We start from the raw sequence: 12,825 nt of genomic DNA, 5'->3' as shown, positions 1-12,825 counted from the left end.
GGTTGTTGTGTATGTCTGCCAAGCTGCCTGTCTCCCCTCTGACGTGCCTTGCTGTACTAACATTGGCTGTGCATTAGCTCTACTGTTAAGGACACTCCCCTTGGATATAACTGTATATGCACCTATTGTCTTCCATTATTGTACCATGAGTTTCTGCTAATAAAAGCCATGATTATTGTTTGACCACATCATCTTTGTGTACTTCATCAACTGGCACTTCAGAGGTACTGTAATGTACCACTAAAATTAATTATAGAGTTACAGAGTGATACTGCATAGAAGCAAACCCTTTGACTTGTCCATGCTGACCAAGGTGCCTTGGTAGATGAAGCAGACTTCATTTACAAATGGGCTAACTGGGTAATCAAGGAAAATGCTGAGGCCTGTAGAAGCAGGATGGGACCATGGATTCACAACTATTAATCATGTAGTATTTGAAAATCAACATGGACTAATAGGCTCAACCGAAAGTTTCCATATTGCATTCTCTGTTAAATTCTGTAAACCTCCTGCATTTTATTTTTACTGATTTTTTTTATTTGCAATGCAAATCTACACATTTAATTTCACTAAATGCATGTTGCCATAATTCATAATAAAGCAACCAGTTCAACTATCATTCAGTCCATTATCTTCACCATTCACCCTGCCTCTACTGGAATAAATTGGCTGTATCACGTACAAGATGCTTATTTGGCAGTAACTCTCAATTGAAGTCAACTATTTTAAAGTTCCCTTCCATGTTATACACCATGATGCATTGGAAATATGTTGACCGTCTCTCATTATCGTTAGGTTTGAATCACTAGCTCACTCTAAAAAAGCATGTGAGCAAACCTACATATGGGAATGGACAATAAATATCATAAATTTTAGAAAATACCAAAAAGCCCTTACTGACATCTAACTATATAGATCAGCATTCAACACAACAATAGCCTCATTTGGTATACAAGTCAGGAGAAAAGGGAAGTTACAAATGCAAATGCATGTAGTAGAGCACTTAATTCAGTTTTCTTTAATTAATTAATAATATGGAAACTTTAACATGCAAAATGCTTCAAAATTCTTCCCAAGCAGAACAAGAACTGGACTAACAGCAAAATAAAACAAGTAGTTAAAATCTTGAACAAAGAGACAACAGGGAATCGATTTTTGGATGTTGTCTTTAAATTGTGAGATTGCTTTGCAGGGAGTAATGAGACAATGGCTAAACAAGCACAACCTTAAGAAGTTTTATTTACTGTACATTAGTACTGGACTTTAGAAAGGCCTTTGACAAGGTACCATGTGGGATGTTAGTCAGGAAGGTTCAGACGCTAGGTATTCATGGTGAAGTAGTGAACTAGATTTGACAATGGCTGGACAAGAGAAACCAGAGAGAAGTGGTGGATGATTGCTTCTCAGACTAGTGGTGTGCCTCAGGGATCGGTGCTGGAGCCATTGATTTTTGTCATCTATACCAATGATCTGGATGATAATTTGATTATCATGACACGAAGATTGGAGGTGTCATGGATAGAGAAGGAGGTTTTCAAAGCTTGCAAAGGGATCTGGGCCAGCTGTAAAAATGGACTGAAAAATGACAGATGGAATTTAATGCAGACAAGTGTGAGGTGTTGCATTTTGGAAGAACAAACCAAGAAAGGACATACACAGTAAATGGTAGGGCACTGAGGAGTTTGGTAGAACAGAGGGAGCTGAGGGACTACAGATAGATAATTTCCTGCAAGTTGCATCACGGGTGGATAGGATTGTAAAGAGCTTTTGGCATATTGGCCTTCATAAATCAAAGATTTAAGTATAGGAATTGGGATGTTATTCAATAAGACATTGGTGAGGCCATATTTGGAGTATTGTGTGAAATTTTGGACATCTAACTACAGGAAAGATATCAATAAGATGGAAAGAGTGCAGAGATTAATTAGAATGCTGCATGGACTTCAGGAACTGAGTTACAAAAAAAGTTAGGATTTTATTTCCTGGAGTGTAAATAAGAATGAGGGGAGATTTGATTTGATAGAGGTGTTTAAAATTATGAATGGGATAGACAGAGTAAATGTCGATAGGCTTTTTCCACTGACATTGGGGGAGATACAAACCAGAGGACATGGGTTAAAGGTGAAAGGGGAAATATTTAGGGGGGACATGAGGGGGAACTTCTTCACCACAGAGAGTGGTGGGAGTGTGGAAAAAGCTGCCTGCTCAATTTTAACATTAAAGAAGAATTTGAACAGGTACGTGGATGGGAGAGGTTTGGGTGGCTGTGGTCTGGGTGCAGTTCAGTGGAACTAGGCAAAAAGAAATGGTTCAGCACAGACTAGATGGGCTCAAGGGGCCTGTTTCTGTGCTGTAATGTTCTATGGTTCTCTTCATTGGATAACTGAAACCAAAGTAATTTGTGTAGGGTAGGGAATAAAACAGGACAGAATAGGATGTATGTATCAAAGTAATGGTTTTGGATTCTGTCTTCATTGGTGAAAAGTCAACATAGACATTGAGACATTTAATATTAAGTTAAATGTGATGCATTTATATTTTTTTAACATTTTGTATGTAAATAGACCTCCCTTATGATCCCTCAAGTGTGCAATAGAATTTATTTTTCTTATTTTCACAGACAATGAAGTTTATGCTTGGGGTAATAATGCAATGGGTCAATGTGGACAGGGGCACACATCAACCCCGATTGCTCAACCAAAGAAAGTAATTGGTTTGGAGGGAATTCCAATACAACAAATCACTGCCGGAACTTCTCACAGCCTAGCTTGGACAGCTGCTCCAACTGATAGGTAATGATAAAGAACCTGTGCATAGTTCTTAACAGTTATTAAAATATGCTTGCAATTCTAATATTACAAGCAGAATAAAATTTTGAATTTATACTGTTAAATATTAAATGAGCAGAATGTCAAGGATGATGTAAGCCATATTTGGGTTTATAATCCTATTTTTGAACAATTTGATGGTTATCTGTATTAGTAACAGCAATGATGCTTTATTCAACATGTGCAAGACCTTTACACTATCTGAGCAAAAGCTTTTGCAACTTGATTAAGAATTATTCTATTATAAGCTAACTGAAAAGCTGGGCTACTCTGAGGGTCAGGCAGCATCCATTCAGAGAAATGCACCATCAATGTTTCAGAGTGATAACTGAAAAATGGAATGATGTGGGGAGGGGAAGATGTGGCTGGATTACATTGTAATTTGGCAGAAGTGTGAAAGAATCACATGCCAGTTGTACTAGCTCTGTGAAAAAAGAACAATGTTTTGGTGGAGGGTGGGATGCGAGTGAAAACGTGTGAAATGCAGGAAATTTGGATTTGGAGTTTATCAATGACAGAAAGAGGTGAAGCCTTGTTCCTTGAAGAAGGAGGGCATTTGGATGTTCTGGTGTTGAAGGCCTCCATCTGGGAATAAATGCAGCAGAAATAGAGGAACTGGGCAAAAAGGACACAATCCTTGCAAAAGGCAGAAGGGTGAATTTAGGCAGCTGTGCAAGCCAGTGGGTTTGTAATGAGTATCTGTAGATAAATTGTCTTCTGCATTTCAGCTGGAGATGCAGAAAGGGGAGAGTGGTGTCAGAAAATGTACAAGTCAATTGAAGTGCCGGGTGGGAGTTGGCAACAAAATTAATGAAATTGTTGAGATCGACATGGGTTCAAAAGGCAGCACCAATACAGTTGTCAATGTAGTGGAAGAATTTGGGGGTGGATGTGGCAGGGATCAAAACTGGAGTAGGTCTGCAACAAGGACTGTTCCATATAGTCAAAGAAATGCAGGCTTGGCTACATCCCAGAATGGGAGAAAATTGGAGGAGTCAAAAGAATATTTTAAGGATGAGAACTCGTTCTGCCAAGCAAAGGAATGTGGTAGAAGGAACTGATCAGATCGGTGTTTAAGAAATAAACTGAAGGCCTTTAAATCTTCACGGGGTAACTGATGTGTAAAGAATTGCTCATTCATAGTAAAGATGGGAAGTGGGAGCCAGATGTTGCAAATATAGGTGGGAAGCCCTAGGTAGGAGGGGCCAAAATAGAATGAAGGTACAAGGAGATTAGTTCAATGGGACAGAAGTAGACAAAAGCAGTGGGTCTGCCAGGCCATTCCTGCTTTTGAATCTTGTTTCTCTTTGTTGTTACATTATAGTCTAAAGAGATTCATGCTTACATGTATCTGCATCATCTGAGTTTCCAGTTAATCTGGCAGATATCCCCTACATTCTGCATATATCCTTGGGCACTAGCCTTTGATGCATTTCTTGTCCCTATTTTAAAGCAACATCTCAGTTCTCTAATGTAATAACCCATATGTATCATCAAAGATACTAAATGCTCTTCTGTTTACAATGGATGAATAGAAACTAGTCTAAAACATTTACTTCCCTTGATGTGTACAGTACAACTCCAATTATCCAAAAAGATCTGGACCTGGCCTATGCCGGGTAAACATTTTTTTCTGAAAACTGGTCATTTTTTAAAAAACAGCCCAGTAGCAACAGCAAATCACTTGTAACAATGTTTGAACAACAACAAACAACAAGGGAAAGCTTTTAACCATTAAAATAACATTTAATTCTACAAAAAAAAATGCTGGCAGCTGCTGATCACTGACACCTCCCCACTGAGGCCCCACTCCTGCTGGGAGCCTGAGGTCTGCACTGCCGCCAGTAACCCGACATCCCTGGTAATTTTGGCTCTGAAAAAATTTTGGATAAATGAGGATTTCATATAATCAGAGTTATGCTGTACTTCCCTTTCAGAGGATCTCCAAGCTAGTGAACCATTGTCATGGTTGCAATGAAGGAAACACAACAAGTAATTTGCATACATATACATGTAGCAGATGCCATGTTGAAATAACGAGACCACGCCTGAAGTTGTCAGCCAGTGAAGAGAAGAGTGTTTATTACAGTGTTATCAGGCTTAATAGAGACACACAACATGTGACCTGGCGTCATGACATCTGAAGTGCTGACAACCTCATGACATGTATGTTGAGTAGGCCATAGCTTCTCAGTAGACCTACGGGTGCTGTTGAGTCACTAGGCCTCGTAGCTTTAGTGGCTAGTTTCCAGTACAGAGGAGGCTGTTGTGTCTAGCTGTCAGAAGACAGGAGCTGTTAGTGGTGGTTACACACACACACACACACACACACACACACACACACACACACACACACACACACACACACACACACACACACACACACACACACCCCTCTTCTGCCTTTGCATGCTTTCAATCCTGGATTTTTGATACAATTATTTCATATTTTTCAATTGTCTCACTGAGAGTTATAGTCATGCATCACAGCACAGGTTCTTTGGCCCAAGTCATTTACTAAGGTCCCATTTGATTGTGTTGCCTCTCAGATCCCTCTTAAATCTTTCCCCTCTCTCCGTAAACCTATCCCCTCTAGTTCTAGAATCATCTATCCTAGAGGAAAAAAACATTCACTTTATTGATACTCTTAGCGATTTTTTTTTAAATTATTTTTTTATTTAAAAAAATATGTTTTTTTAATTTAAATAAATAAATAAATATCTTTTTTTTATATATATATATATTATATATACACCCGTATAAGATCACCTCTCTGCCTTCTACGCATCAAGGAATAAAGACCAAGCCTATCTAATCTTTCACAGGAACTATAGTGCTCCAGTCTCGGTAACATCCTGGTAAATCTCCTTTACGCACCTTCCGACTTGTATCCTTTAGCTAGGTAACCAGAACTGCATACATAACTCCAAGTGTGGTCTTAACAACAAATGTGTACAGCTGAATCATGAGACCCAACCTTTGTACTCAATACAAGATTCAAAATTGTATTTTTTTATTATAGTAATAAAACAGACATTTCCTTTTGCCTGCTGCAGGCAGACTGATTCGCCAGCAGCAGGAATTGTCTAAGCGCTTCTTACAGTTCTTAGTTAGAAACAGTCAGAAAGAGAGAAGCAAAAGAGAGTCCCCCTGAGTGTCTGAAGTTTTGCCTCCAGCACTTCCACAGCCCCCTCAGCCAAGTCCAAACCATTGGCAACCTGAGCTCCAGATCTGAACCTCCGAAACAGTCAGGAACCCTTTAGCACCCTCTGCACTTCCTCGCATCCCTGTTCCAATACCTGGTAAACCTTCAGCCAGTTCAAGCCAGTCTCCAGCAGTCCACATCCTAGCGCAAGTCTCCCGACAGCAGCCCACAGCTTCCAGTGGTTCCTTGCCTTAAGTCTTCGGCAGCCTCCCCCATGCACTGGTCCCTCAGGCGCAGAGCCCCCTCAGTGGTCCATTGCTGTCCCTGTGGGTCATCTCCTCCATTTTTCTCTCTCAGAAGGGGGGGTGATCTTCTCCTCCTCTGGTGCCATGCTTTGATCCTCCCCTTCCCCGGAGTCTGCAGCTCCTCGTGGCTGCTGCCAATTAATAGGTGCTTCAGCGCAGATCCGAGGTCGCAGGATTTCAAATAAAAAACCCCAGTTGGCTTTCTCAATGGGCCATTCAAGCCCTGTTTGGAGCTGATGGCAGTCGACTGAACGCTGTGGGAGTGCTGTATCTCTGTTCCCTCGCTTCACGCAGGTCCGCACCAGGGGTAGTGCTCACTTTTTCAACTGATCTAGATCCTATTGAAAATTTATATATCCTTCCTCACTGTCCGCTGCATGACCAATTTCAACATCATCTACAAATTTACTAATTATGTTAACTGTGTAGCCATCCAAATCTTTAATAAAGACAGCAAACAATAGTCAACCAAGCACCAAACCATGAAGCACATCACTGATAACGGGCCTCCAATCAGAAAACTAATCCTCCTTTGCTACCTTCTGATTCCTTCCACTAAGCCAGTTTTGAATGCAGTTGGCAAACTCACCTTTGATCTGTGTAATCCAATCTTCCAGTCTCCCCTGTCTTGCAGGACCTTGTCAAAGGCCTTACTAATTTCATTTGGCGATAGATGTTGTCTACATGGAGTTTAGTATTAGGGCTTCTACACTTCTACCCTTCCATATCTACCATGCCATTTTCATCTATGAGTTACAAAAGTTTTAGCAAGAGCAATTCAATAACAGATGTGTATTAAATGTGGTTTTTTTTTACTGAAGAGATTCTATAGTACTTCACATTTTACTCTTGATGCCACTTTGTTTTAAAAGTCCTTTGTAGATTTGCTCTTTCGTGTAGTATTTCTCTAAATCCTGAATCATGCTCGTGTATGAACTTCATGCTGTGATTAGAAGAGCAGATCACAATTCTAAAAATCGGTCATGGCAATGGGTTGGAGAGCGAGAAGCAAATTTTACATAAAGACATCATGTGTATTTGCATGTTTATTTTGTGCTTATAAGGTAAGCAATGGTAGTATAATATCCTTGACATAAAACACAAAATTTGATAACTCAGCAAATTTTTGCACAGTTAGCATTTCCAGTTAGTGCAACACTGTTAAAATGGCAGTGATCAAGGGTTTTGAATCCCATGCTGTCTGTAAGGAGTTTGTATGTTCTCCCCATGTCTGTGTGGGTTTTGCCTGGAGGCTCCACTTTCCTCCCACCTTTCAAAATGTACTGGGGGTGTAGGTCAATTGGGTGTAATTGGACAGCACGGGCTCATGGGCATTTGTTTTTTTGGCATCTCTTCACTGTCAGTTTAGAAATGATAGCACTTACTATTTATGGCTGTAGTTCAAAGTTATTATTGTACTCAACTCCTGGAAGTAATAACCACAGGATTTAATTACCTATCCAATTTGCAGATACTATCAGTGATAATTTATCATTCTCTCTTCTTGGTTAATTACTATCCTGAGTTTAACTTTCAAAGTCAAATTCAGCTCATTTATAATTTCCAGCAATAATTAAGCATAATACAGTCTCACTGGAAGGATACATCTCCAGTTTGATGCCTGATGGGCAAATGACAATATTTGCAATGCTTAACACCACACTCACAAATAGACAATCCATTCCAGGCTTCGTCATGAGAAGTGATTGCCAGGCACAAAGAGCAAAAGATTAAAGGATGCACCACAAGGCTCCTTGACAAAATCTCTCTCTGCAAACCCTACAAGAACCTTCCTGAGCGGTAAACATTTACCTTTCGAGCACCAAAGCCTGGTGAACTTTATACATGTTAAATTCTGTGCACAGTATGGTGATTGCCTGCATCCAGAGAACTTGGAAGAAGAAGTGAGATTGAACTGTGAACCAAGGAACTTTTCTTAAATTTACACAATCATTACATACACGTGCGCTTAGAATTAGAAGGGGATTAATTTGGGTTAGTTAAGTATAGAGATAAGTTCAAGTTTGATTCTATTTTCATGTTTAAAGTTGATTAAAAAAAACTTTTATTTTAAAAACTACTTGTCTTGGTGAATGTCTATTGCTGCTGGGTTTTGGGGTCATTTGGGCTCGTAACACTACCACCGTTCTGGACAGCTGAGCCTGAATTGTGGTTCCAGCAGGCTGAAGCACAATTTCACCTTCGCAAAATCGAGTTGAACATCACTTGTTTTTACCATCTAATCAGTGCCCTAGACCAGGCTTGTTGTTAAGAGGGTCAGCGACTTTCTACGTACAGCCTCTCCACTCTTGACCCCATTTCACACTCTAGTGCTCTTAACATAGCACTCCCTACAAACACACAATGCCCAAAAATGGGCAAGCAGCCTGTGGACACCTCGTCTTGGTGTTATTATCACAGGCATTAAGGAATAAATGCCCGCAAGTGCCTTCCACCCTGCTCGTTTGCGAGAAATGTTCAGGCCATCCGCGGTTGTCAAAAAACCTGCAAGCCTATTGAATGTATGGGATGTACTGTCCCAGCAAAATTTCTGGGTGGACACTGCTTCAGTAGTTGGTGTATTTCCACAAACTGGTTTTGACCCATGCCTTCTTACCCTGAACCTCCAACTACGAGCAGTTAACAGTCCCAACATTCAGACCTTCGGCACCAGGAAGATGAATGTCAAGTTCGAGAATTATCTTTACACTTGGCCATTCATTATAGCAGCAGTATCCCAACCTTTGCTTGGTGCAGATTTTCTTTGGGCTCGTTAATTCCTCGTTGACTTAAAAGGACGTCGTCTAATGGATGAAACTTCTTTTCAGACCATTCCTCTGACAGATGCCTATACTCCTGCTCTGCACCTCCAAACATTAAGTAGACCAGTGGATGAATTCTCCAAGCTGTTGGGAAGATTTCCCTAAAATTACTACTCTACAATTTTCCACCTCCACTGCAAAGCACAGTGTTAGTCACTGCATTTGTAGTAAGAGCCCACCTATCCATGCGAAAGCACGTTGCTTTCCACCAGAGAAACTGCGTTTAGCTAAGGATGAGTTTGCCAAGATGGAGGAACTAGCCATAATTTGTAGGTCCAACAGTCCCTGGTCATCTCCATTACACAAGGTCCTGAAACACAATGGAGGATGGTGACCATGTGGAGCTTAACAACGCCAGCATTCCGGATTGTTATCCGATACCTAATTCAAGATTTCTCGGCTAATTTGCAAGGTATTGACTATGCATCTTTGGCCGCGACCAAAGAACATGACCATGAGACAAAGGCTTATCAGACTCCAATCACGAATTTGCAATTGAAGGATGTCCAATTTGGACTTCATGGCAAACTACTCCTCTGTGATATATCAGTGGGACATCCACGCCTTGTAGTTCTGTCATCATGGAAACATTGAGTATTTGACTCTATGCATGGTCTCTCACATCCATCTATTAAATTTACCATTCATATGGTTTCCGATAGGTTTGTGTGCCACGATCTTAAAAAAGACCTTACACAAATGGCAAGATCATGTATTGCCTGGCAGAAAGCAAAAGGCCAGTGACATATTAAGGTACCATTGCAGTCCTTCCCAGCAGTTTCTCGTCATTTTGCTCATGTCCACAATGACATTGTTGCTCCACTTACTGTTTTGAGAGGATACTGTTATCTTTTTACAATAATAGGTTTATGCGATGGCCCGATGCTACTACAGACACTTGTATGTATATTAATACATACAAGGAGTTCATCAGTTCCTGGGTGTCTTGTTTTGGTTTACTACCACATGTTACTTCGGATAGAGGACCATATTTTATTTCCTCAATGTGGACAGCCTTGTCTTGCTTACTCGCTACAACAATTTATCATACAAATGCCTATCAACCAGGCTAATGGAATGGTGGAAAGATTTCATCGACATCTCATCAGCCTTGATGGTTTGGTTAGGTGGCCCAAACTGGGCTGATGATCTGTCCTGGGTATTATTGGAACAACTCCAAAGGAGGATCTCCAAACTTCATCTGCCGAGCTTGTGTATGGTGGGCCATTGGTGGTCCCAGGAGAGTTTGTCCTCTACCATTCCAACTCTAATGATGATCCTAAGGAACTGTTGACCTGGCTAAGGGAGGCTATAGGAAAATTGACCCCTATACCACCATCTTCACATGGAGAACACTCTTCCTTCGAACTCGAAGACTTCAAAAACTGCGAATATGTCTTTGTCCATAGAGGAACAGTCCTCCTTACGAAGGACCTTGTAAGATACTCAGACAAACTAGGTCAACCTGTATTTTAGACATTGGAGGGAAGACACAGTCTTTCACTATTGACAGGTTTAAACCAGCTTATGTGGACAAGTCTTGCCCACTGCAGCAACCAACAGTCCGTTGCAGAGGTTGACCACCTAAAAGTCAAACCTCTCTGCTGGTTCTGGGGGTGTGGGGAGTGTGGTGGCACTTTAACTCCCAGAAGGCATTGAACCGGCTATGTGATGTCAGTGCGTGATGATGTCAATGGATGTCGGGTGTATGATTAAAGCCATTTGATTCACTGAAGAAACACCATGTGTGGTTATTTCATTGTTTCCACTGCAATTCCAGTGGACACAAGCTGATCTATTTTCCCATTCAGACCCATTGTTTTGCCTTCTCCCAATAACCTTTGATGCGCTGGCTAATCAAGAATCTGTCAATCTCTGCTTTAAATACACCCAGATTTATTACTCTCTAGCTAAATAAATTCCTTCACATCTCTGTTCTAAGCAGATGCCTTTTATTCCTGAAGTTGTGCCCTCTTATTCCAGTCTCTCCCACCATAGGAAACAACCTTTCTACATTATTCACCATGCCTTTCAATATTTGAAATATTTCAATGAGATCCCCCCTCATTCTCCTAAATTCCAACAAGATAGGCCGAGCTGCTAAGCGCTTCTCATATGATAAGCCTTTAATTTCTGGGATCATCCTTGTGAACCTCCTCTGAACCTCTTGGACATCACCACATCCTTTCTTAAATGAGGAGCCCAAAATTGTTTGAGGTCTCACCAGTCCCTTCTAAAGCCTCAATATCACATCCCTTCTCTTATATTCTATTTCTCTTGAAATAAATGCCAGCATTGTATTTGCCTTCTTTACCACCGACTCAACCTGCAAATTTACCTTCTAGCTATTCTATATGAGGACTACAGGTCCTTTGCATATGGGTATTTTCAGTTTTCTCGTCATTTAGCAAATATTCTGCCCATTTTTTTCTACCAAAGTGGATGACCATCTACTGTGCAACATTGTATTTCATTCACTACTTCTGTGCCCATTTTTCTAATCTGTCTAAGTCTTTCTGCAGCCTCCCCATTTTCTCAACGGTACCTGCTCCTTCACGTACCTTCATCTGCAAACTTGCCACAAATCTATTCATTCCATAAACTAAATCATTAATATACATCATAAAAAAGAAGCCGCCTTGACTCTTTCCACCACCCCCCCCCCCACCCACCATGAAACAAAACCAGCAACTGGCAGCCAACCAGAATATGATCCCTGTGTTCTGACTCTCCACTTCCTGCAAATCAGCCAATGCTCTACCGAAGCTACAGTGTTTCCTGTAACACCATGAACTCCTGTCATGTTAAGTAGCCTCTTGCAACACCCTGTCAATCCCAAGGACTGTCTAAGATGCTCAAGTTTTGGGTTATATTGCCACTTATGGTTCAAGAATGGATTTTATTTACAAGAATGTAAAATCCTCATGCATCTTATAAATTAATAATTTCTGACAATCTGATGAAAACTTGGTGATGTCAACCAAAATTACAAATCTTAGATTAAAATTAAATGTTTAATGAGACAGTGGTAGAAAGCAGCAGTTTTTTGCAAGTAGTTGTCTTAAATTTATTTTCATTGTTGTTATTGGAGGTATGCTGTTAAATTGTAATGCTTGTCATTTTTTTAAACAACTTATTATCTCCTTTCATTATAGACAACTGGTAGCCTGGCACAGACCTTTCTGCATTGATCTGGAAGAAAGTACTTTTAGTTACTTTCAGACATTTTTAGATAGGTACTGTGATGGCATTAACAATAAGGTGCCTCCAGAACCTTTCCTCTCTCAAAGGTAAATTTTAAATACTACTAATACATATTGTTTAGAACTTGGTAATAATTGATTTAGAATGAGTCTTGGATGCATTCTAATAAATACAGAACTGCTTTATGATTTGAATAAATTAACATTTTTTTCTTTCCTAATGGTCTTTCCAATTATTTATGTAAAGTGTAACGTCATATCAAAAACTAAATCTGCTGCTCTGTTCAGATAAAGTTAGACTTCAAAACTATTACACCCCATTCAAATAAATGGGCTTGTTTTGGCAATGGCACAGGAACAATCTACCTTTCATTTGAATAAATAGTAATAGCTTTGAGGGGCAAAGGGCTTTGTTTTTTTTTAGTGCATCTATAAATTCACTGATGATACCACCATTCTTTGACAAATAGCAGGAAATTATTAATCAAAATATAGGATGGAGATCGAAAATCTGGTTGGTGG

General features: G+C 40.1%; 1 protein-coding gene across 7 annotated transcripts in view; it reads left to right on the top strand.

Annotated features, from left to right (window-relative positions):
• LOC138757224 (probable E3 ubiquitin-protein ligase HERC1) overlaps positions 1–12,825 on the top strand; it is a 309,739-nt gene that overhangs the window by 59,840 nt on the left and 237,074 nt on the right. For all 7 annotated transcript variants that reach the window (XM_069924220.1, XM_069924216.1, XM_069924219.1 and 4 more), the window contains exons 10-11: positions 2,621–2,792; positions 12,256–12,390. In XM_069924220.1, the coding sequence (XP_069780321.1) occupies positions 2,621–2,792; positions 12,256–12,390 (307 nt within the window). The remainder of the gene's footprint in view (positions 1–2,620; positions 2,793–12,255; positions 12,391–12,825) is intronic.

This window comes from Narcine bancroftii, chromosome 3 (assembly GCF_036971445.1).
Source record: "Narcine bancroftii isolate sNarBan1 chromosome 3, sNarBan1.hap1, whole genome shotgun sequence".
In the NCBI taxonomy this organism is placed as follows: Eukaryota; Metazoa; Chordata; class Chondrichthyes; order Torpediniformes; family Narcinidae; genus Narcine; species Narcine bancroftii.
The sequence above is the reverse complement of the archived record's forward strand: the minus strand, read 5'-3'. Positions and strand labels throughout refer to the sequence as shown.